Genomic DNA, 26,447 nt, shown 5'->3' with positions numbered 1-26,447 from the left:
ACCGGCGTTCAGTGTTGGTTAGTCTCTGTGTCACGCAGACTGTCTGTAGATCATCCTCATCCTCATCTTTCTCATCCTTTTCATCATCGCTGTCAGCTTCATCGCCTTCATCCTCATCATCAAAATAATGTCTTTCCTTCCACTGATTCAGAGATGTCAGGAGAGGAGGAGGGTAAGGTTTAAAGATGAACCCGAACAAACACAGAAGCAGTGAACTTCTGTGGTGATGGGGTTGAGTGTGGAGATGCATGATCACACACTTACACACATGCACTTGAGCAGTTCAGAATTCCTCAGTAATCACTTGTTAAAATCTCGAGCAGTGAAGAAGGTGTTTAATTCACGGGTAAGTGTCACACCGTGTATACACGAGCCCGTCTATATGATATTTTTGGCTTTATTTAAATCTGTGATTACATGCAATGGATACAGATGAATATTTGCCTTTTAGCTACATTTATTTACTGGAGCAATATAGCATTCCTAAATTTAATCTTATTCGTGTAGGGAACAGCTGAGGACTTCAACCAATTTTAAATCAGTTAGAAAAAGATAAGCTGGCACCTTATCAGCACAATATTTATCCTGATATTAGTTTATTTATTTAATTAAAAAGTAGGTTTTGTGTCTGATTTTTTGTTTGCAGCTTCTACATGTGTATCTATGTTTAGCTGATATACAAAAAAGTGTTTGTGATTAGACAAAATCCAACATGGAAGACAAATCGCCCCTTTTGGTTTTTCCAGAGGGGACATATCCAGAGAGGAAAACATTAAATTTAGTATTAATTGCTGCAGGTAAATTGTAATACAATTAAAGGCATTGAAATTAAAATCTCTAGGTTGCCATGGCTACAGAAATTCTTGCCTATTTCCTCATGTTTTAAATAGCATCAGTACTACTACTACTGTACTACCAATGCCGATAATAAAGATATGAATAATTTAGAAAGTAAATGTGTTGGGCAGAGCCACTGCAGAAGTCTGAACTGATGCTATCTGTGCTGCTAAATAAAACTATGGCAGTGAGTAGGACTAAACAATTTACACTGGTGTCATGAAAATAGAAATGATTTTAATCAACTTCCACATTAACATCAGTTGTTAATCCAAATGTCAGATAACCTGTTGAGGTTTTACTGTTTTCGTGAAGATAAAGGTTCACTAAAATAACCACTATAAAATAGACATAATACATGTTTTACTAATGGTTAAGAATGTTAGAAAACAGAATGGAGATTCTCAACCTGTTAACCTCCATCTTTTATGTGGAAGGAAGCTTTTATATTTACATTTTAACATTTTCTTGTTCAATATGACTTTTAACTGGAATATTGAACCGTAAACTGTTTAAGTGTCAGTTAACAGTTAATTATTACATGTAATAATGAATTATTCTGAAAATCGGCAAAAGCTCATTTTCCTGTGAATTTTCCTTTTTCGAAACTACAAACTGAAATAGTTAATATTTATTTTTAATTCAGGAGTAGTAAACCTGGGATATACCCAGCACCTCTAGCGCTTTCTGAAATGCCCGATGATGGGTTCAAATCAATAATATAAATTATTATTACTAATTATTGTTGTTGTTATTGTTCTGGTTGTGTCATCACCCTTTAGTGTTTTCCAGCCTTCTCTATAATATAAGATGCTACTTTGTATTTGTGAGAAAGAAAACTGAGTTTTATTTTCTTTTTTTTGCTGATTTTTCCTCTTATTTCCATCAGGGACATCTGTAAGAAACATAATTATTTCTCTCTGCAAAAAAAATGTATGTTCAGCAATATATAGCTTTGTTCTGGGACCTCCCCACCCTTCTATGTGCATATGTAATCAGCTCAAACTGAGAGTTAGAGCAATTTCACTGGAAGTCGGGGGGCCTGGGAGGCACTTAACATATAGTAAACTATAATTAACTGTTGTTTACATATATAATATGTTCATAGATTGTGGCTGGTGTGTTACCTGTAAATAAAAGACATAGCCACTCATTGATTTATGAACTACTGTTATGAAACCTCAAGCCTCAATCAAAAGTGATGAGAGATGTGTGTGACTGAAAAACAAGGCTTTATCTGCCTTTTTGATAGAATTAAATATAATGTACAAAACAGGCACTGTGTTGTATTCACGAAGATGTGAAAGCAGCTTTAAGACCGTAAAGTTATCAGGAAAGGGTTTACTGAAGTCACAGAATACAAAGCTCTTCTCTTTTCAGACCCAGAAAGTATAAAAAGCAATCTTTTATACAGTCTATGTTTTTGATTCTGTTGCACGATGGTCTTTATTTATGTTTATGCGAATTTCCTTTAATTGCAGCTCATAAAAAGTCTTAAATAACAGGTTCCCAGAGAGTGAAGTACACTTTGTTGCACATTTATGTGAACAGTCTATTTGTGTAATATGTTCACCCTTTGAGTTCACCTCTCTGGATTGAATGTCAGTTCTTATTATGGGCCAACCGTAATAGAGGGCATGAGCAAGAAAGTTGGACACGTGGTTCTCTGCCCGTGTATGTGTGAGTGTGTGCAGTCAAGATGAATTATTACATAAACCTTCTGCAGCTCACCGGGAGTGATTAAATGTGTGTGCGCGCAGGTGCAATGATGAGGTAGAGCAGCGATTTCTACTCATACTCCAGCTCATTTATGCTTAGTCACAGTCTTTGAAGGGGTACATTGGCCAATATACAGTTAGAACCCAAATCAGACAATTCCAAGCAAACATGATTGAAAAAGCCAAAGCAACACTCAAAGCAAATGGCTGGCACAGCTTTAGTCTGTTCTTAACTCCATGACCTTTTGCTTAATATGCCATATGCCAGTGAACTTAGCTAATTTGTTTCTCAAATCCTTTCTGTTGTGCCCACCATGTTAGCGTTGGCTGCAGTTGGCAGAGCTAAAACGTTGGCTGTGATTTGAGAGTCCCGCTTTGGGGGAGAACATAAACACTGAGGGAGGCGTGATGTTTTGCAATCTAAAGGGAAACTCTACTGATCTGATCTCGCTCCAGGTGTAGGAACGTATGAATTTATATGTGAAAAAACAAAACAAATCTGATAAGCCTCTGTTGTTGGTTTTTTTTGTGTGTTTTTTTTCGCTATTCTAAAAAACATAAAACACAAAAGTGCTGCAGAAAGTTCACCAGACCTTGTGACTGTAAGCTTGATGTTATTTCTGTGATTTTAACAACATGTGCATAGTGCATGTTAACAACTTCACCCTTACATGTCATGTATGGAGATATTTTGCATTTCTGGGGGAATTAGACACCACAACTAAACTGGGAAACACAATTTTTACCATTCTGTGATTACAATGGACAACATGATTATAGCATCTAAAGAGTCTAAGATGCACAACGACAAACTAACACCCAGACCGACATCCAGTCCAGAGTACAATAGCAAAACAGAATCGAGAAGTCCTTCAGACAATCTAAGGTTACCAAAGTCAGAAATATGCTACCATCTTGGGTGGTAAAAGCCACCCAAGACAGCTGGCACCAACAGCTTGTATTTGTTTGTGAGAACTCACGTTTTTCCCCCCATTATTTTAGCATGGCAGAGAAGTTTAAATATGGCAGTACCCATCATCCAATGAGAAGACGCCAGTCAGTCTGTTGAGGTATTGCAAATTTAAATCATATTTTCTACTACTACAGGAAAAATTGCCTTTCCTTCTCGGCCCAGGGGCATCTGAAACAGCACCCCCAACTTTTCAAGTCAATTTTGTGTCCAGCCTGACTTGGGTCTCACAGATCCACCATAACAGAAACTTCCTAATTTATCTATCAAAAACCTCTTAGCCGTCCTTGGATTGCTGCCTTTTGTTTGTTTTTAACTTATATCTGTAATCTGGCACACTGTTTACATCTGGAAGTCTCAGTCGACATCTGTACAACATCTGGATCTTGCCACCAACAACCTACATGCCTCATGGCCTGCAACATCACAGCTTGAGTCAGCGCAGGGATTATTATGTTTTGGGGCCTGATAATTAAAATTTTCAGATTGTTTCCTTTTACACTATTATGTCACTTTCTGTGGCAGAAATGCAGCCGGCTGTAGACGGTAAGCACTGTCCTGCAGCTAAATAGCGTTATAGGTGTGCTGACATATGTGTGCGCTCATTTTGTCCTTACTCATCTGTAAAATTAAACACATTGATTTATCTCTACAATTATCACTGTAACTCACAGAGGCACGGGCAGTTTATGACGCCAAGCACTTTTCTGTCATGCTGTGTTTATTTACAGCATGCATTTGCATGGAAAGCTTACAGTACATTATATCTGCATTACCACTTATTTAGTCCTGTTTATTTACAAAACCTGTGCTTATTCTTCATTAACAGATTTAGGTAAGTGCTTTGCTTTGTTGTTATATCTGTGTGTTTGTGTGTTTGTCTGAAGATACTGTGGTTGTCTGAGTGAATAGGCTTATGCATTGTCTTTAATCCGATCTTTGTTGAAGCATTTTCATTCTTTATACACACACACACACACACACACACACACACACACACACACACACACACACACACACACACACACACACACACACACACACACACACACACACACACACAGCCCTCTGCAGTCTGATGAGACCTGTGCTGTGCTGTGAAGACTAATTTCCATGTACCAACTGTTTCTTTTCATTTAGCCAACAATGAGCCTAGGGATGGTAAGCAAAAGACTCGACACAATACATGCCAGCTTGCTTGTGCTTTCCGTGTTTGTGCTTGCTTTGTGTCAGTCACTTTTTGCGTTAGTGGACATGGGTATCAGATGAAAAACGCTTCCTCACTGAAGCCTGGGATTGCTCTGGTGTTGCTTAAAGCTTCAGTATTTTCACTCAGCAGACGGAGACATTATGAAGATGCAGTTTTGTTGCAGACATATAGCCGCGGTGATTTCTGGACATTGAACATAACAACGACACTAATCATGACGAGAATAACTTTATTTATGGAGTAAACAAAAGTGACAAAATGCCCCACAGCAGACAGATAAAGGAACCTAAATCAAAAGGAAGAAATCAATGCAAAGGCGCAGCTTAAAAGCAATTCAAGGCACGGCAAATTCAACTGATAGACTGTCAGATGAAACATGTTGATGGTAAAATGAGTAAATAAATACAAATATAGCAGATAACAAAAAAGCTTCTGACAATGTCTTGTGAAAAAAAGTCTTTCAAAAGGATTCAGAGAACAGTGGTTAGATTGCTTCCACCAAAGCATCCAAGCAAACGTCTGTTTTAAAAGTGAAATGATGAGATCTGATTGGTAAAAAGCGATATATCCCGCCTGTGTTTCTGCTGGATATATGCCATCTGTGTGTGTGACATGGCCTAATTATTACTAGTGCTGAAGAGTGTTACACTGCACTGATTACTGTTTACAGCCATAATGATTTTTCTGTTGTTCATGTCTTTACACAATGAGGTCCTCTAGTTTCATTATGTTTTCATACACTTAATAAGTAATAATAATAATATGTACTGTACAATTAGGATTATAGTAGTATACCATGTGTAGTACTTGACTTTATAGAACTAGAGAAATCCCGACTACTCTCTTATCTTTTCCTCCAAGTGTGAAATGTGGAAACCAAGTATCTGTTGATTCTTTAGTCAGTGTCAGTGCTCACCTGAAAATACACTACAAACTGCATGCTAGGCATTTCAGTAATTAAATTAACACAGTGAATGAAGTTTTCAATAACCAGTGAATTAAGTTGGTCAGAATATTCATTTTAATGGGTTTCACTAAATCATCTTTTATGATCTGACACAAAACTATTATTAAATGGAATCTAGTACTATATCTTTTTTACACTCTTTAATATATGTATATATTGTTACAATAACAATATTGTTACAATAATGCTTAGTTTAACACAAGTTTAACATGCACATTAGATATACCTAATGTGGGTATCTCAGACACATGGTGCTCACTATGTCAAAAGAAGCCCCACCCACCTGCCGTATATACCTCTAATTTATGAGGCCAATCAGAAATAAGATAGCTTAAGGGCATACAGTAAATGAACTGTGGGGAAAGACCAAGGCCCAGTATAAGACACTGGGAGGGAATAATTATTTCCTGCTGAATTTTTACATTTGCTCACTTCCAAAGAAATTAAAGTGAAATAAGTATTTTGATCCCCCCAAAAACATCACTTAGTACCTTGTCTTGTCTTGTCACAGGGTTTCATCTCAGGAGGGATTTGGACGTACTCCTCTTTACAGTAACTGCTTCCTTTAGGTTTCTTGACTGCCACTTGGAAACTAAAAACCTCAGCTCCCTCTGCAGATTTTCTAAAGGACTGTGGGCTGGAGAGCTAATGTGCTTTGTCTTTAGCCACTCCTTTGTTACCTTGGTTTTGGCTCACTGCCATGCTATAAAAACCATACATGATGCATTTTCAGTGTTCTGGGAGGAAAGAAAGTTTTCATCCAAAATTCATCCATCTAGTTGTCTTTTAGCCTTAGCAAAAACACCCCCCCAAAGCATAATGTTTCCACCTCTGTGCTTGACTATGGGGATGATGTTCTAATCGCGGCGCTTCCTCTCATACCTTCTCTGAATCATTTACTGTAAATGTTCACTGGCAAACTTAAGACAATTAATGTTAAAATAATATCCACGAATGCTAAGACCAAGGTTTTAACAGGAGAATGTTGCAGTTGTAGTTTATTAAACTCTATAGAAAAGATTAGGAAATTATGAGGGAATAAGAACCCCATACAATCCATATTATTTATACTGTGTAATCCTTTACAAACAGTTAAAAAAATCTATAAGTTGTATTTTAGAGTCTAAAAGTAATGCATGGTTAAATAGTGTTGCTTGGCATAATTTAAAACTCCCAGTGCCAAAGTACCACAGTGTCTAGAGTCAATTTCATTTAGAAGCCCCATCCCAAACACAGCCAGCATCCAGTGCAACAGCATAAGAGTGTAAACATTCAAAAGTGTCCCCTGGGCCCTATCCCAGAATCAGTTTTACCCACTTAGCATTCCAATGGAAACCTTTTAAATCACGCTGAACATCTGAACTTGGATCTGTCCTCAGGGGTACTTTTTGATTAAAAGATCAAATTAACTGAGCCCATAAAAGCAGAGAGAGGAAGAGGCGCCAACAGTATGGCTCTCTGAATTTATGGAAGCGCATGACCTTATCTGACTTGTGACCCTGGATCCATTCTCTCAGCAACTGGTCTCGTCCAATGGATGTCCAGTCAGGGTCCTACTCACTCTATCTGATTGGTGATTCGATGTACCTTTGGCTTATTGCTTGTGTATGAACCTTTTTTCTTGTTAAATCTGCAGGATGTCTGACTCAGACAGTTTATGTAGATTGTGTACTGTACCTCAGAACAGTTGAAGTGATTTTAGGACAGTTGTTGAAGAAATAACTCATTAACAGTTGTACTTTTCTTTAAAAAAAAAGAGAAAAAAATGTTAATTAGACTCTGAGAAAGAAATCTGTGTTCTTTTGAAGTGTGAGAGCACAATGATTTAATGTGTGAGTGTTCATCACTTGAAGTCAAGGTGATCACTGGGCCAATTAACACTTGTGTTTAATGGGACAACACAAATACTGTACAGACTGACGTGTTCCTCACTTTCTCTTTTTTCCCCTTCCGATGCAGAGTTGCCTCCTGATGGTAAAAGAAGTGAATATGTTAGCATTTCTATAAAGCATATCAACTGACAAGCAAACACCTTACAAAGGTTACATCAATTTACTTGCAAAAGAAACAAGCGAGTAGATAAAAGAGCAGCTCATTTTTTATTGCCATGATAAGACTGTACGGCTTCAGCTTATGTTCTGTCGGGGTGGCAGATGATTGCAGAGAGTCAATAGTAATATGATGTCTTCAGGGGTGATCTGAGGAGTTTCTATATTCCCTGTGGGCCAGCCTGCTCCTTGGTCGCTTGTCATTTGTCAGAGGGTCCCAAATGGCTTATGCAGTGTAACAACAAAGGCATAATGCAAACAAGCTGCCTTGTGGAAAGACTGTTGCTCAGTTTCAGCACTAAATAACCGTGCAAAGACAGAATTTAGTGGGTTGAGGCTTTGTGTCCTTGAACTAAATTTCAGAATTTTCCCAAATGACTTTCAAATAGGCACTTAGAAGATGATTTGGGGGTTTGCTTGGTCGCCTGGTTGCCTTTATTTATCTAAAATCTATATGCTGTGCCCAGATAACATTTTCTTGTTTAAATTCATACTTTAGTTACTCTCTTCATTCCACTCCCGTCACAGATCATCTTCCAGGGGAGGGTCCTCAGCTGTCTGAGCCGACCGGCCTGTTTGTGCTGAAGCCGGAGAGTGTTACAGCAACAAAAGGTCTGGCAAAAATCATTGGCCATAAAAACTGAGTTATATCTGAAATGAGAGGAATGGCCACTTAGTGCTAAATTCCAGTTGTTACACACACAGTTTAATTAATTACTGCATTTAATCTTCGTGCTTGGCAGGCAAGGACATCACGTTTGTGGCTAAAGTGGACTCCTCAAACCTGATAAAGAAACCGGTGATGAAATGGCTGAAGGGGAAGTGGCTTGACCTGGGTAGCAAAGCTGGAAAGCATCTTCAGTTTAAAGAGTCCTATGACAGAAACACCAAGGTACGCATTTATACTCTCTGTTTTAAATATAACTTTTGTGAATGTATTAATAAAGAGACAGTAATATCAACGGGACCATAGCCTCATGAATATTATAGCAAATCTTTCAGTTGATTGACTGACCACTTTATTGTAGACCAAAATATCTGAGTATGTTATGGTATTTCGTACAGCACTATGGACAGAAATATTGGGCTACATAAACGTTACACCATGAAAACTCATGGCATGAGACTTCCATCGCACAGTTTTGGTACTGATATTAATGCCAGAGGAGATTTGGAACTTGGCTATTATTGAGTCAGCAGAGCCGTGTTGACTATGTGACTCATCATTTGGTGACCCTGCTCAGTAACTTTACACAGTCTGCCATTTAATGGCTGAGTTGCTGTGGTTCCTAAATGCTTCCGCTTTGTAATAATACCACTTACAGCTCTCAGGGAATATGTAGGAGGGAAGAAATGTCTGGACCCAACTTCTTGCAATGGTTGCAGTTCAGTAAGCTATACAGAAGACGCATACTTTCACAAATGTTTATAATGACATACTGCATGGCTGTGTGTTTCATTTCATGCACAAGTGGGATTGAAAACATGTATATTAAAAAAATTAATACGAGGAGGTCGGGGAGAAAGGGGGGGAATAAAATGATAGACTACAAATAGAAATGCAGAATGTATCTCCAACTGCTGCACCTACCAACTATTCACTAAGTGGTTGTGAAACTGAAGAGTCAGATGCAAAATGGAAACAGAGAAGTCAAAGTTGCACTTTTTGAAACATGTTGGTTTCAGTGGTAAGGAGCAACTTTTACTTTGACAGTCAAAGGTTTCCTTTTACAGTATGTACTGCATTTTTGCAAAATTCACTATCACTCAGTGGTTAGTTTGCAGTCGTTTACAGAGCAGTCACTGTTCTGTGAAATCTGCTACAAACCAAAACAATCACAAGGAGATTTTTGGTGAAATTACAGCCAACAAACCTTCAGCAACCAGTTGGCAACAGGTTGGTGAATACATGTTTTTCCTTAGTGACCTGCAATGTAAGTTTCAGGCATAAAATGTGAAAGTGCTAATGGCTAAATATCAGTTTTTAAATATCCTGACTGCATGCAAGTCAGCCTGCTCATTGCTTTGTCTCAGATTCTTGGTGGTTTTTAAAAAAATGGGATAAAACTTTGTGTAAAACTGACGGTTTTAACGAAAGATCCAAACTTTGTAACTGAACTCAGCTCAGCTGTTTATACTGATCAACCAAGTGGTAGCAAATAGTAATGTGCTTCAATATTTATTCACTTTTTGAATCCTGTGAAATCACATTTATTCCACCACGGCACAAAAAGCTTCTCGTGTAAAACATATTGAATCTTTTGGATTATACTACTGCAAACAAAGGCACGAAGGCATGCCTGTGCAAAATCCTGCCAACATTAATAGCAAATTGCAGTAATGAACAACTGAAAATAAAACTTGCAATTAATAGATTTTATGCTTTCCAGATCACACCCACAAAGTTTTGTTTATTTCAGTCAATATTTGTAAAACTCACAAAAATCAACAGCATAAAAGCTGGTAGAAATAATCTGTTTACTTACCATTTAATGACATTTCTTCCCCGACATCTTTGTGTAGAAAACGGAGGACATGATGAACACGTAATCAAAGTCTAGTGAGTGACTAGCTAACCGAGCAACATTTCAAGGCATCAGTGTCACCCTGCTCGCTTTATCCATACTTCGAGCATGTGTTGGTCAGCACGTACGTGCGTGTACGTTTGAGCTTTTGCGTTTGGGTGTTCATTGAATTGTGTGTGTTCCTAGCATATCATCCCCCCTCTCTCTCTCTGTCAGATCTACACTTACGAGATGAGCATCATCAAAGTAGTGGATGGAGACGCAGGTGGCTACCGCTGCGAGGTCACCTCCAAAGACAAGTGCGACAGCTGCACATTCGAAGTCTCTGTGCAGGGTAGGTCTGGAGACAGACACTTAATCACATTATTGTCATCTTCCATTTGGCGTATCCACCATTACTATGTAACTAGCTTTGTCAGGCAATAACTCAGTGAGTGCGATATACATTAGGTCCTATCATTTAGTGGCCTAGTGAGGTCATCAGTCCATTATTCCTTTGCTGCTCAAGCCTGCTGAGTAATGAATTAACCTAGCTGAGCTCTCACCAGCCTTTCTCCTTCTGTCTGGTTTCAGCTGCACAAGAGGACCAGCAGGACAACATCTTGGAGGCATTTAAGCGATCGTGAGTGTCAGTGTCGGCGTGGGTCTACTCTACATGTCACCCATCACACTGTCTCGCATATGCTCCTCTGTAGATCGCTGCCTCTGGGCATCTGTCAGTCTCAACCAGCGTCTCTGCCCGTGTGCCTGTCTATCCCTCGGTTGTAGTCGACTTTGTACGAGTCACTCAGTCTGCCATCTATCTCTTTCTGTCACGTCTCAGTGCATCTGCTGCCTTGGTGTTTTGCTTCACCTGGACTCCCTCGTGGTTTAGGATCTTATGTATTTCGTCACATGTCTCAGTAACAGTCTCCGAAGGGAGTATTTCTTTTTGTGTGTATGTGTAACTGTTTCTCTCACTGTCTATTTCCGTCTCTGCTTCTGGCCTGTGTGAAGTTGGTCTATGCTAATGTATCCTGCGAATGTGTAGTCTTCTTTATTTTTTGAAAAATGAGATTTCAGCTGTTCTCAGCCTGTAAATTGTACATATGTACACGTGCCTTGTGCTGGTAAATCAGCTGACACCTTTGCACCGATACCTTGAGTCGCCCTTTTTTGTAATCTGTGATCAAAAATATAATTTCCCTCCCTCATTAGAGCATGAGTAAAAACGGGCAGGTAAGATGAAAAAGGCAACATGCAAAAAGACAGCATCATATTGTGGTTTAGACAGGATGTCGGTGCGTTTATTTGCAGAGTGCTGATAGGAGGGAACAAGAGGGTGAAGGAGAGAGAAGGTTAGTGAGATAAATGAAAAGTGAAAAGTTGGTTAAAACTCAAATATGTTGCTGGAAGAAAACAGCGTATGAGTGCGTTAAACAACTTGTTATGTGGAAGTCTTGCAGCTTAGCTTCTGTAAAATAAGAATAGAGGATCCTGTTTCCCATAGGAGGATCATTTGTGCTTCTCTCATTAACACAAGGTCTGCATGCATTAAGATACACAATCCTCTTCTCTTAATTTCTGGAGTTTTATTAACACCAGATTTTCGTGTCTGCCTGAATTAGCACAAGCTCCTCATTGTGTGCCCCAGGCATATCAGGCTATTTTCTTCTTTGTGTTGCGTCTTCACTGACTGGTCGGCCAGCTGAGAGGGCTTCAAAGGGAAACAGAAAATACACACTGTATGTTTACACAGCAGTGTTTCACCAGCATTTAAAAGCATTTCTAGGTAGAATTCTCATTATACCACTATGTTTATTCTTATCAGTGAAATGCGTACGGGCATATCTGCATTTGTTAGATAGTATGCCATGGCACTACTGCACAGAGATGAAGGTCAAAATAACAGATTCAGATGCACCACACATCTAAATTCAAAGAATTCCTCTGACACCGGATTTTATTTTGATTTATTTCTTAGTGGGCCGCGATAGGTGGTGATAACGAATCTCATTACTGCACGCTAAATCAAGGAAAAATAAAATACTGTTGTTACTAGCTGTGGAGGTCAAATACACATAATGTGTTTTTTTTAAATATACTGTGAATAAAAGATGGTTCTAGCGACCATCGCTCTGGTTTGTGGACTACAGTTTTAGAGCTTAGCGGTAGCACGTAGCCACGTTGGTTGTTACAGTGCATCTGTTATCTTTCTTTATTTTAGAACAAGTTTAAAACAAAATCTACTTATCAGAAAAACTGAGCAAGCATCGTCTCAGAATATATTTTAGTACAAATTAACCAAACAAGCTAATGGTCCATTTAAAACCAAACACACTAAATGCATAGAATAGCACCACTATATCTTTTTGACTATAAATTATGTCCTTTTTACAAAATGAGCTTCACCCTTTAATAGAAAATACTTAAACCAGCAATTGAGATGAACTAAACAGGAAAATGTTCACTGAACTACATCTGAATAGGTTCATTTTCTCATCGGTTTTTCTACATTACAAGTTATGAAACCAGAGAAGTTCCCTTCAGCTGCCATCAAAAAGGATGCATAATAATGACGCTTTGCTGTGGCTTCAGTCTTTTATCTTTTTTATACAGTCTATTAGTGTTTAGCACTGCTTTTTCATTCATAATATGAATTTATAGTGTGAATCACTGTTTGCCATACCACACAATAATATTATTATACATTAACAGGTATCATTAATCGTTCTTTGCACTCATTCCACATGCTCAAATACTGAAGCAGAGCTCTTCACCTCTGTTTTCATCTAAACTTTCAGTCTAGTTTTTCACATAACTTGACTTTTGTGCAGAGAGAAGCTCTCTGAAGTGCTCAAGCAGATTGAGATTCTGCATTTGCTGTGACCACAGCACCGCAGACATCGCTTTCACTCTCATCGTTTTTATCATTTGGTGGTCATGTGTGCCTGGTGATCGACGACAATACCACCCAGTGAGAATTTACCTCCATTAGGATGGCAAGGATAACACGGATGGATGTTATCCTTGGATGAACTGTTCATCCATAGGACGAGCATTATCACTCAGAATGGCTCTGAATTTACTGGCATTTATCTCTGAGGGGTTCAATGAGCCTCAACAATGCCAGGAAAACACACTCCACGCTGTAAAGGAGCTGCCAAAACCATTCACGGTGGAAAACAAGCAGCACTCGATCCTGTAGACATTTATTGGTGTGTGCCACACACAGTGCTTGTCACCTTGTTGAGCACGAGACAGCGACTGATTATGCCACAGCACATGACATATTCACCATCACTTTATACTTGCAAATGTGCATCTGAAGGGTAATAAAGGGTTTTATGCATGGTTACAGATGCTTAATTCCCCCTACTTGTATCAACAAAATATTTTGCATGTGACTGTCGCTTTTTGAGTATCTTCTTCCTTTCACTATGCTTATGTCTCATTCTTACATAAAGTTCCTTTAATCACATCATGACCAAAGATAATCTGATTACTTTTGTCAAGTAACGAGTAAAGTACTGACATTAGCGTCCACTGTACACTCTGTGTGGGAAGAAAACTTCTTTCTACAGGGAAAAATTAAATGTGGCTCCTAGCACGCTGCCACAGGAATGTGAAATTCACAGAGAAACCCCCGGATCCGCCCACTGACATGACCTGCTAAACAGATGAAAATAGACTTACTACACACCGAACGCGATAGAAGCGACCAAATAGTCAGGTTTACATGTAAAGTCATCATACATAGAATAAGGGAGCCAAGAGCTACACGGAGTTCTGTACAATCTGCCTTCCTTTTGCAACCAGAGATGTTGCCCCCTGCTGGCCATGTGAAAGAATGCAGATTTAACAGACTGGTTTCACTTTACATTTCCGATTTCCTCCGGAGGCTTTGCATTTAGTCAAGCTGCTTCTGTAAATAACAATTTTAATGACATGTCTGACTGATTCACTCCACTGTCTTGTGGTACAAATTGGTACTACACAAAGTACAGCCTAGTCATACTATAAAGATTGTGCTTTTAAAAAACACTTAGGTGGGTTGCACAATTATAGCTCTTTTTTCCATGGTCAAATTGTATTGATAGCTAAATAACTTTTTAAAATGTGGAATTTTGAAACACAGAATTTGCAATAAGTAATGTTAATGTTGGTTCAAATCTGCTGGACATCTGTGATATGTCACATGGTCCTCTGTTTGTGGCTTTTGTGTACTTCAGAGACCTAACAGATCAAGAGTCTTATATAAACAGACTTTTATTTTATTACATGCTGCTTGTCTGTTATGATTCTTCTGTCAGTCAAGTTTAGGGCATGATCAGAGCTTATGATTCACTCTATGTTCTCACTGCCCCCATTTTCTTTTTTGCATCATTCTGAATGCAGGATGGTAAAAGGGTAAGTGTTAACCACAGGCACAAATTTGTTAGAAGTTTACTGTTCGACCATCTTCAGTATTATTGCGTATTAGAATTTCCTATGTGTAATATGGAATAAAAAAGGGTATATTATTGAATGTAAATACATTATTAATGTCTTTTTGCCACCTAATTTACAAATAAAGTAAAAAGCACAGGATAAAAAGAAATAAATAATAATCCCAGAATTGAATTTCTTTTAATTCCAGTGGAGATGCAGATGAGGATGCTGGAGAGCTAGACTTCAGTGCACTGCTCAAGAAAAGGCAAGATAATTTACATTTTCAGAGAAGCATCTTCCATCTATATGTGTCTTAAACTTGGTTTGCACTCATTAACTCATTCACAATCAATCTTAAACACCACCAGGCAGAAGAAGGAGAGGAAGGAGGAACCAGAAGTGGATGTATGGGAAATCCTAAAGAAAGCTAAGCCCTGCGACTATGAGAAGATTGCCTTTCAATACGGCATCACAGACCTGAGGGGTATGCTGACGAGGCTGAAGAAGATGAAGGCTGAGTCCAAAAAGAGTGATGGTACGGGACGGAGTTATGAGGCAAAAGCAGAGTTTGTGCTTTGAATGAGATAACAGGCAGCAGGCTGTAAATACCAGCAGCATATAAAGGCCAGCGTTTTAAGGAGGAGCAGTTTTGCTACTGGGACGACAGGTGGAATATGTGTTAGCATATGCCTGCTGTTGGTTGGCACAGGTATTATTTGGCCCTTAGAGTCTTTGTCTTTACAGCTTTCCTGAAGAAGCTGGATCCAGCATACACAGTGGACAAGGGCGAGAAGATCCATCTCACAGTGGAAGTGGCTGACCCCAACGTTCCAGTCAAATGGTTCAAAAATGGACAGGAAATCAAACCATCAGCTAAGTGAGCAACTATCCTGCATTTGTGCCAGTTTTTGTATTTAGATTCACATTTCTGTCATCTATGATTATGTGAAGAAGAAAGTTTTCATAGGAGTCTATGTAATGAAAAACTAAGTACACCCTTTCTGCAGCATATCAGGACAAACTCTTCATATCAACTGTCAACATGGTGATGATTTGGGCTTGTTTTGCAGCCACAGGACCTGACCACCTTTTAGTTTTTGAGTCAACAATGAAGTTTTCCGTATACCAAAGCATTTCAGAATCGAGTGTGAAGCCATCTGTCTGACAGCTAAAGCTGGGTCATTCAGCAGGACAAGGACTGCACCAAACTGAAGCAACACTGTAAAGAACAGTGGACCAAAATAATGATGTGAGAGGAAGATGAAGTGATATAGAACATGCATACTTCAGGTTTTTGCTGTTTAATACATGTCTACAAGCTAATTATGGGGTGTACTTAGTTTTTACGGACTACACAGAGTCCTGTGAAAACACATAACTGTGGCAACTGTAAGTCTAACTCTAACTCACATCTAACTCAGAAAAGTGCTGTGTGCAATTCAACACCATGTCTTAGGATAGACCTGTTATCATTCTGTCTTCATCCTACAGGTCTTGTGTTGTATCTGATGTAGCTCCTTGTTCTCTTGACGCTGGTTTCACTAATATGGCTGAGCATCTAGAATGACTTACTGCTCCCGTAGCAGGATAACTGGTTTTAGGGCAATCCACCATTTTGGTGATGACTTTCCCAAGAAGACAAACTTTTGACAGTATGACGCCAGTTAAGGTCAGCCCCATGCACATAAACAAACTCGTGGGCAGATGAATATGCTAGTGATTAGATCAGCTGGCAGGATGTCCCAGATTTGTCAGAGTTCTCATTTCCCTGCATCTCAACAGAGGTTAAGAGTGCAAAGTTTGCATTGCAGCCACAATAGTCACTTTAAGGGGAGATACAACATCTATAAATAAAACATAATTGTCCTTTAAATAGTTTAGCTTAGCTTGATTGCTCTCATTATGTCACTAACATTATAGCAATAACAACTTGATCAACTGGAGCAACTGCAAGAGTTGCAGAGTACATTTCAAGCAGTTCAGCAAGCACATCCTTCCTCAAGCAAAGCACGGTGCAGGGAGTGTAAACGGTTAATTCAAAATCCTTTAGCTCTGACTGGGATGTCTGACAGAATACATATGTTACTTTTTGAGCCTCTTTAGCCTGCTGAGCTTTATCCAGTGTCTGCGTCGCTCTCCTCTGTGCTCTTTTCCCTCCTTCTTCAAAGGCTACTTGTGGTCTTTCATTGAAGAGGCTACAGCTGTTTCAAGTGCTATGTTTTCAATAGCTCCACCATCTGCTATTTCATGAATCTTCATGCTGTTATTGGAAAGTAAGGCGGCCCTCTTCCTGTTATGATTAAGACAGTTACATCGGGAGAAGCGACTTTTATTTTGGCCTGAGCAGAGTCTCCCTGGAGGTCTCTCCAGGCTGTGGGCTGTGACCATTCAGCTCTAACAAATCAAATGTTTTAGGTTAGTGACTAAAAGCCATTGGGATCAGGGTATTACAGCCCTGCTCTTTTTTGTTGTTGCTTTATTTCACTCCTACTACTGCTGTGGATAAAGCATAAAACCAAAACCAATCCAAAAACTCTTTTGACATAATACATATAAAAAGAGATTATCTTATTATGGTCAGCTGAGATTCACTATTTTACCGCTCAGTGTTACACCATAGAAAATAAATTTAATTTTGTTTTGTGTTTTCCTTCACTGATAGCAGCTTAAAACATTGTTTATTAGGTAAAGTGATTTTTCTTGAAGGCTGAGTTGTCTTTTTGTTTCATTTAATTTACCAAAGCCTCAGAGATGAGGAAAAAATGCCATACTGATTAAATTTAGTCTATCTGCACTTCTTTAATTTACTCTTCTATTAAAAAATACCATAATTTAAGATTGCAGGATGCTGTACATGACATAATGATACCTTCAAGAACTAATGTCGTGGAATAACAGACATTTACTGAAAGTTGGTTCGCAGGTGTTGGGGAAAAAAGTATGAAAAGACGTCTGTAGCTACAGAGGGAGTGTTGTGAAGTATGGATAAATAACACATCACCCATATGGAAAAGATATATATAAATCTTATAAAGTTTGTATCTGTCTTGTGTGAAACTTGTATGAAAAGCATACAAGAGTGAAAACAGATAAAAGATTCCTTGAAAAATTATATAAATGAAACTTGTATGTTTTGGATACTTCCTAAAACAATATATGAAAGTATTGAGAAAGTGGCCACTTTCATGAGTAAATCATATAAGCCTTATATGATTCATTATATGAAGCAAGCCAAATCTGATGCGAGTCTTTTATAAGTTTTTTCTGTTTCTTTTCCATATGGGCAATGAAAGACCACCCGTGATGCTAGTTGAGTCAGCTGGAGCTGCAGAGTTAAACAGAGTTAGGTGCATTGTGGGTAACATGGGCATAGGAAGTTCTGCAAACAGACTGTATTTTAAAGATGGCTGTACCTACAATTATGTGGCTTGTTAGATTGTATACTTGCAATTTAAAGTTTCATCTGTCATCAGTTGAGGACAATATCTGGACAGTGCATCGGTGCAAAGTGCATCTATTGTATGTATGCATGCATTGTACAGTCGTATATACCTGCTAGTTATTAGAATAACATACAAATACTAGAATTTTACTCAAAATAACTAAAACACAGACTTCTTGGGCTGTAGAATTAATTACACTATAAGTCATGCTAGTTGTCTGATGTTTTCTTTAAAAAATGGTCCTCTTAACCAGCATTGAGTGGTCCAATTCAGATGACCCCATATGTGTAGGATTTTGCAGTAACAAAAAGAAAGAACTGTCTTTTAAGAGAAGAAAGCCTCAGATTGGGACAACCACCTGCTTTGACTGTTTGGATGAAGGGAAAGAGAAGAGAGCATAAAGAGATTATGCTAAAACATTCATTATGGGAGAGAGAAGGCAAATGCTCGAGCCTACAGCGCCATAACTGAATGATAGTTCAGAGTCACCTGATCCAGCCCTAACTATAAGCTTTATCAAAAAAGGAAGTTTTAAACTCAATCCTAAAGGATTTATGTTTCCCAAATCAAAATGGAGAGCTAGCTCCACAGGAGAGGTGCCTGATAGCTGAAGGCTCCGCCTCCCATTATATGAGACAGTATTGGTGTCCACCTATGAGTCAAAGTGGACTCTTCCCTAATAACGAAAACTTCAAGTGTTTAAGAGTTTAATTGAGCGAGTCATACAAAATCACCCCCTGAAATAGCCATACAGATGCAAATATTTTATTTTATTTTGTTATTTGATTTAATTTATTTTATTATCATAAGCATATTAGTTTGATTCCTGAAATCGGGTTATTCAAAAGGGAGTCTGTGGAGAATGACTGAGCAGCAAGGGCTGAAAAATTAAATCACAGCAAAACTGCTACAAGCTGCAATTCCACTTGAGGTTGGCTTTAAAAACCAGTGTTAAAATGCCAAACTCAACACCAATAAAAACCACCCTCACAGCTCGGTAAATAAACAATTGTTGGCATTATGGAAAGTTTGTCCCTTTATAACAATACTACGGTAGTGAACTTTCATCTTCTTAGATACTGGTAAGCTTTAAGGTTTAGGAGCATTTGATCGAGGGTAGCTGTTTTATAGCTATCATCTATCATCTGAAAATTCAGTTCACTCCATGTTTAAGCGGTTGGTTCCTTCTGGAGGAGGTGTATTGAGGTTATGAGACAAATTGTGGTGTGGTACAGATCATCCAAGCCATTTGAGCTCAAGTTTGGATGAGTGACTAACTTATAAAAGCTTGCTAACATTAGTATTAGCTGAGTTAGCACTCATATATTAATCTGCCATAGCCAGTGTATGCTGTAGAGACTAAAATTATTCTAAATACGAGGCTGTAACCATGGTTATTTTTGCTGTGAAGTAAGGTATTATAGCTTTGGATTCTATGAGGATTTACTCAAGTTTTTGGCATGGTCACATTTGCTTTAGTTTTTAGGTTGCGTGGTTGCCTGTTAGTTTTGCCAATGAGTGCAACAGCATTAGAAGGTACAAAAAGAAGCAATGGGGAGTTTATTACAACCTTTACTACTGATTATAATAATCACATTATACGCTGCTCAAAAAACAAGCAGAGGGGCTTATTAATCAGTTTCAGCTACTTTGGCAATAATGAAATTAACAACAGTTGTAGTAGAGGGGCAACAATGAGACAACCCTCAAAACAGGCAATGTTTTACATGTGGAGGCCACTGACATTTTTTCCTCACTGTTTTTTCACTATTTTTGCATTTGACTAGGGTCAGTGTCACTGCTAGTGGTAGTACTATTCCTCGGCATGACAAGTTTGGTGGTGGATCAGTGATGGTGTAGGGAGGCATATCCATGGAGGATCCTGGAGGATGAAGGACTTTATACCACTGACTGCCCCCCTCACAAAACACCCCTGGGACATTGTGTTTTAATCCATCAGACAACACCAGGTTGCGCCTCAGACTGTCCAGGAGCTCGGTGATGCCCTGGTCCAGATTTGGGAGGAGATCCCCCAGGACACCATCTGTTGTCTCATTAGGAGCATTCCCCAACATTGTCAGGCATGCATACAAGCAAGGGGGGGCATACAGACTACTGAGTTACATTTGGTATTGCTTCATAAAAGTCTGATGGGATATTGTCGTCACCTTGCCGAGTGGCGGGCTGGCGGTGCAGACATGCAAGCTTGTGAATGCGAGAATTCAAGAATGAAGTGACGTAGTGGTTTGAAATGAATAATGCAGTTGTAGCTACTAAAAATCTCAGATGAGTTTGGGTCTCAGTGACCTCCACCTCAAGGTCAAGGTCAGAGGTCAGGTTTTCTGAAACTGCTGTGAGGGGTAGAAATCGCAGCCGACAGTATTTTTCACTTTGATTTTTGGGGTACTTTTCAATTCAGCCCTCTGCCGTGTGATCATTTTTATTTCCATCAAATGATGTGGCATCATTTTATTCCTAACGCGTCACTGAGTGTTCCTAAGTGTTCCTTTATTTGTCTCGAGCAGTATACGAGAATAATAAAGAAATCCAGGGACCATGACATGTTTACATCAATGAAATCAAAATGTAATACATTTTAATCCTGAACACTCTGTTTCTAACATTTCTGCTTAACTGTTAGCCTTACAATAAGTACTTATTCAGTATTCAAATTACACCTACTGTTAATGGACCTTGAGTGGTCTGATGATGTGAATGCTTGCAGCTTGTAACCATGGGAATCTTTCTCATCACTGCCTCATCACTGCGTGTGATGACACTGTGGCATTACTGTAGCTCTCTGATGTTTGGCACCATATTTTCACAGCAAGCTCAACGCATGTGTGTGGGAGCATATATTAAATGTGTGCATTCTTTGTCTCGATCTGTAACTTTGAGTCACTCTGTTGTCTTTAGGCCCCGTTCGCCTGACTGTGGTTGGATTTGCTGAAAGCACTTAATCATTATTCTCTCTCGCTCTCTCTCCCTTTCTTTGTCTCTCACTTCATTTCTTCTTTATCCGACTCGTATAATCTTCCCCCGCCATCCCTCTGCGTCCAGGTATGTGTTTGAGAGCGTGGGCAACAAGCGGACACTCACTATCAATAAGTGCAACCTGTCGGATGACGCAGCATACGAGTGCGTGGTCGGGGAGGAGAAGTGCTTCACGGAGCTTTTTGTCAAAGGTATATGAGTCACTGTCTTTGGAGGAATCCTTTCAGGAGGGAGCGGTTTTTCTGCTTGGTTTAGCAAATGCTGTCATTTGAGTGTTGAGAGGCCTGACAGCTCTGTTCCCTTCATGTCATCTGTGTATTTCAATGCTTTTATGCCACGCAGTAACATGCTGTTGTCTGCTCACTCATTTTTAATGGGTACGTGGCGAGTGAAATTTTCATGCTTTGTTTATTGTCATGTATCATTGTCGCCGTGCTGTTTGTATTAATGTGCTGACATATTTATCCGAGTTTGACTGATATGTGTGTTTTTGAAGGACAATTTGAATACGGATCAATGGTAATAGTAAAATTGCTAGGCAGATTTGGTGTATGATAGCTCTGTATTCAGGGTTTTTGAAAGAAGCACTTGTATTTTGCGTATTCTTGTAACACATGTCATTTTCGGTATTAATTGGGCCTATTTGATCGACTAAATGCATGCCACTTTACTGTACATTTTAATGGATGTAACTCAGTCTACTGCTTTTATATTAATCCCATACTTTACTCTCTTACATCATCAGAACCATAAAAATAAGCTCTGTAACCACTCCCAGGCAGCTACAATGTGTCTATGTGTCTTGATCGAAAATGACTCATAAAGGTGTGCTCAGACAGGAAGCATTTTCAGCTCCAGCAAACCAGGTCAAAATCTGACTGTAGAGGTGATTTCTGTAAGCTGGCTAGCAGACATCAGTTTGAGATGTGCTCAGAAACCCATTTTTTTCTGTTGATTTGCTTTAGTTTCATATATTTTTCCTCTGAGCTCTTTATGAAATAACACTAGATTCTTAAAGCGAAATCTCATGCTTATTTCCATCTTCAAATTCATATTCTGAATACTATACTACACTACAATATACAATTTTAAAGTAGATTTGCTTGGCCTTTATAGTACCATTATTGTAAAGATGCATCAATTTAGATTGTCTTGGACGATTCCAATTTCCAGTTTTTCCAATATTTTTCTTTTCTCTCTTTCCTTCTAAGAACATGTAGCGCCTCTACTCAGGACCAGTACACTCTCACTTCAAATAGAGACCCTAGACATCTTACTAGGTTCAGGAGGAGGTTTTGTTTTGGGGACTCACAAAAGGAGTTGGCTTGGAAGTGAATAACTGGGACCTTTATTGCCTCAGTACCATTTATATACATATACAACACAATAACCCAAATTGCACACTAATAGTGCATTTTAAAGGTGAATACATGTAAAACAAAACAAAATAAAGACATTTAAATGGAAGATTTATACTGAACAGTATCAGAGCTCTTGGGAATGAATGAAACAGATTAAAGTGTTCCTGTTGTGAAGTTTGAATTGTCCAGTCTGAATTGTCCTTTAAAGTCGTTGAAAACCCAAACAGGTGTACTGTAGGGGAATTGTCAGTGTGCAAACCCTATTAAACTTGAAATATGCTCATATCTATTAAGACATAACCATTCTAATATAAACAGAGCTATTGCTTCTACTTGAATACCTCCCCGATCGGAATATGGCTTCAGCGGGGTGGGGTGGCTAACAGCTATTAGCAGCTAGCATCGCATCTAGCATCGACATCGTTTAGCTCAAAGCATTCAACACTTATAACACACTGTAAAGAACAACAGGAGAAGTAAAACAACACGCCAGATTCTCATAGCTCCCGATTGGTTTTTGTTCAAAGGTTTCTGAGCTGAATCAGCTAGTGAAATACATTATCTAACTTAACAGGTAGCTAACGAAAGCACGTGACTCACCGGGATTTTCAGACACAAATAACTTGACAGACGTTATTCCCTTTGTGGTCAGAGTTCGGGGCCTAATAAAAGAGTACCTTATTAGCATTTATACGTAAAACAATCTGGTCTCATTAACCGGGTTGCAGTATTGCACACCAAGATACTTTTTCCATGCGCTCCGACACGTACTTGACCGCCATCAGAGGGAAAATCTCACAGGAAGAGAGAGGTAATACTTCCTGCGCACTAGACGCAAGGTCATCAGAACACAAGACTGCATCACAGCGCCCCCTTGTGACAATAACAGGCTATAGCCTTAGATTACAAAAAGGGATTTTGAAGCCCTGTATTTCACATGGGTTACAAACAGAATATACAAGCAAAAATAAACTTTTCAGATATCACCCAATCAAAGAAAAGTAGCCAATCAGGGACCAGCTGGAACAGTTTAGATAAAACAAGTTATTAGATTAAGTTAATAAATATCTTTTAGTTTATATTTTATTTATCCCATATTTGTTTGTTATAGCATAATAATGATAATAAATAATAATAACACAGGCTTACATAAATACATAGACTAACAAAATGATAATATATAAATGGTAAATGGTAAATGGTCTGTATTTATATAGTGCTTTACTAGTCCCTAAGGACCCCAAAGCGCTTTACATATCCAGTCATCCACCCATTCACACACTGGTGATGGCAAGCTACAATGTAGCCACAGCCACCCTGGGGCGCACTGACAGAGGCAAGGCTGCCGGACACTGGCGCCACCGGGCCCTCTGACCACCACCAGTAGGCAACGGGTGAAGGGATACGAGATAAACAGACATAAAAAAACAGTTGGAAATGAAGCTTGTGATTATTTATTAAACACTAAACAGATTATGTAACTGAAAAAACCCTTAAAGCTAGATTAAATATTGTTTTTCTTGTCCTAACTGAAACCTGTATAGCTCACTCACTCAGTTGCCTTTTCAGCTACTTCATTGAAGGGACAAATTCATGATAAACTATTGATTACATGACTTTGTATCTACATCTACATTTCTATTGCATTCAGTGTCTCACTTTTAGAGTTTCTGGGAGCCTCCAAACATGTCACGGTGATTCCATATCAGAATACAAATCACATATTGCTTTTTCCAGACTTGAAGGTACGGCCGCTATTACAAACCTACTGGGCTATTTCAGTGTCATACTCTTCTAGCTGTGTCTGTGTATTCCAGAGAGAATATATTCCTCAGCTTTTATGTGGACAACATCAAATTCATTTCACAAAACTTTTGTGATGCCAGTCAGATTTTTACATATTTCTGTGGTGTTGTGAGTGTAGTTCAGAGAGTTTGCGGGCACACCAGCTAAGGGGAGAAAGAATTGAAACGTCCGGAGGGGGACTGGAGGCCGACTGTGACAAATAGCTGAGGCTAGTAGAGCATCAAGCATCACACCATGTGGTTACACAATGTGACTCCCACCACCTCAGGAGACTTGAGGTGCCTTCCACCTCCACAAGATGGGTGTGTTTGGTGGCTTTGGATAAGAAATTCAGGAATATACTATGCTGTTATTCAAATACGAAGGAGCGTTTACATGTTTTGTGTGCTATCCTATTTTTCTGCTAACAGGTACTAAAGTAGGGTATCGACCATTCAAAAAGAAGAAAATAATGCTAAAAAACCTGACCTACAGGTACATGTATACTGTATTATGACATAATTAATATCTTTTAATGATAGATTCTTATTGCTGTTAATATCGTAGAAAAGCATTAGTCACTCTCCTCAAGTCCTGCTTCCTTGCAGATGTGTTTATTCGCCACACTTATTTTACTCTCCATTCGTATTTGTGTACTCCGGTGATTTAGATATGTCCAGTTTCCCGTTGGTGATTTACATAAAATAGCGTATCTCTTTAATGACTCACTTCCCATCTGTTGTTTGACTCAAAGCTATTTGTTTTCAGAACCTCCAGTCACCATCACCAAGCTGCTGGATGATGTTCATACAGTGGTGGGTGAGAGGGTGGAGTTTGAAGTGGAAGTGTCTGAGGAAGGCGCTAACGTCATATGGTGAGCTAATTTACCCTTCGGTTCATTTTGAGTTTGAAATTCATCAATGTGCTACTCAGCTAATAAAACTCTCTGTATAACGGAATAAACAGTCCAATGAGACAATACGTTTCAGGCCTCATAAAGCAATGCTGACGCAGCTCAATTTTTTTAATTTTTACAAGCTAACATAAAAGATACTGGCTAATAGTGTGTAACTGAGGTTTCTGCATAAGGACACTCCAACAGAGTCATGGCAAAAGGACAGATGTCAGTTCCTAAGGCTTTACATTTTAAAATTAAATACTGTAAATACAGCGAGATATGAACAACAGCACATGACATATTACAACATATTATGATCTATTTCTTAAAAACTAAAATGCAAAATCCAAAATGCATTGTGTGAAAAGCAAAGTACCCAGTGATTCAATTCCTCTTAGGGCGAATGTTTGCAGCAGTAACTTGAAGTAGCTGTTTTCTATACGACTTTATCAGGCTTTCACATCACAGAGTTTTGGCTCACTTTTCAATGTTACTTGAGCTCATTGAGGTTCATTGAGGTTATTGACGGCACAGCGTTTCAATCAGGTTTTCTGTCTTCTGTCCTGTCTTAGTTTTTCAAGTATTGTTTCTGCAGGTCTGCTTAAGTTTGATTAAATAAATGATGACAAAGTGTAATATGTCATGTTTTGCTGTTGTACTGAGGTTGTATTTATATAGTTATATCATTTATATAGTTTATTTATTTATATAGCACATTTAATTACAACAGGAATGTTGACCAAAGTGCTGTACAAGAATACAAAATACCTATTAAAATATCTTATAATATTGATAGCAAACATCAAATATGAATTGTCAAATAACTCTCATATTGTATTAAAAGCCAGTAAATACAAATGTGTTTTAAGATAAGATTTAAAAAGATTGGCAGTACGAGCCAGTCTGATGTGTATTTATCTAATTTTACAACCTACTAAGTAATAGGTGGACTTTATTTCTACTGTGACTATACTTTGGCTAACTGCCCTCAGCAAATAAGACAGTATTTACCAAAAGCAATGGTGGAGATTTATCTGTTTTGTCACTTCAGTACTGTAATGGTTTATTATTCCAAGATGGTGTGATGAAAAGCTTTAAAATAAAGATTTATCGGTGCAAAAGGTGTAATGAATAACAAACCCCCCCCAAAACCAAAACCATTATTAGTAAGCATCTATCAATAAGCTCAACCAAATTGTTATATGAAACATTGCTATTAGCTAAACATTTTGCAATTGACTCTAATATCATTGTCTAATAATCTTCTCCACAAAAGAAGAA

At 38.6% G+C, this 26,447-nt stretch overlaps 1 protein-coding gene and 1 long non-coding RNA gene across 2 annotated transcripts in view; one reads left to right on the top strand and one right to left on the bottom strand.

The window, feature by feature from the left end:
- The first annotated feature begins 4,587 nt into the window (after window positions 1-4,587).
- mybpc2a (myosin binding protein Ca) overlaps window positions 4,588-26,447 on the top strand; it is a 42,626-nt gene continuing 20,766 nt past the window's right edge. Inside the window, exons 1-10 of the mRNA XM_076883410.1 lie at window positions 4,588-4,686; window positions 8,279-8,362; window positions 8,494-8,642; window positions 10,492-10,609; window positions 10,849-10,897; window positions 14,894-14,950; window positions 15,054-15,220; window positions 15,430-15,562; window positions 21,189-21,313; window positions 25,037-25,142. Of these exons, the coding sequence (XP_076739525.1) occupies window positions 8,553-8,642; window positions 10,492-10,609; window positions 10,849-10,897; window positions 14,894-14,950; window positions 15,054-15,220; window positions 15,430-15,562; window positions 21,189-21,313; window positions 25,037-25,142 (845 nt within the window). The 5' untranslated portion in view covers window positions 4,588-4,686; window positions 8,279-8,362; window positions 8,494-8,552. The remainder of the gene's footprint in view (window positions 4,687-8,278; window positions 8,363-8,493; window positions 8,643-10,491; window positions 10,610-10,848; window positions 10,898-14,893; window positions 14,951-15,053; window positions 15,221-15,429; window positions 15,563-21,188; window positions 21,314-25,036; window positions 25,143-26,447) is intronic.
- On the bottom strand, window positions 22,455-23,354 carry LOC106675513 (uncharacterized). The gene is made up of 2 exons (XR_013098408.1): window positions 23,222-23,354; window positions 22,455-23,145 (listed from the first exon to the last, which is right to left on the bottom strand). It is a non-coding gene; the product is annotated as an uncharacterized LOC106675513 (long non-coding RNA).

Source organism: Maylandia zebra, linkage group LG4, assembly GCF_041146795.1.
Source record: "Maylandia zebra isolate NMK-2024a linkage group LG4, Mzebra_GT3a, whole genome shotgun sequence".
Classification (NCBI taxonomy): Eukaryota; Metazoa; Chordata; class Actinopteri; order Cichliformes; family Cichlidae; genus Maylandia; species Maylandia zebra.
This window is presented reverse-complemented; position numbering and strand designations above follow the sequence as displayed.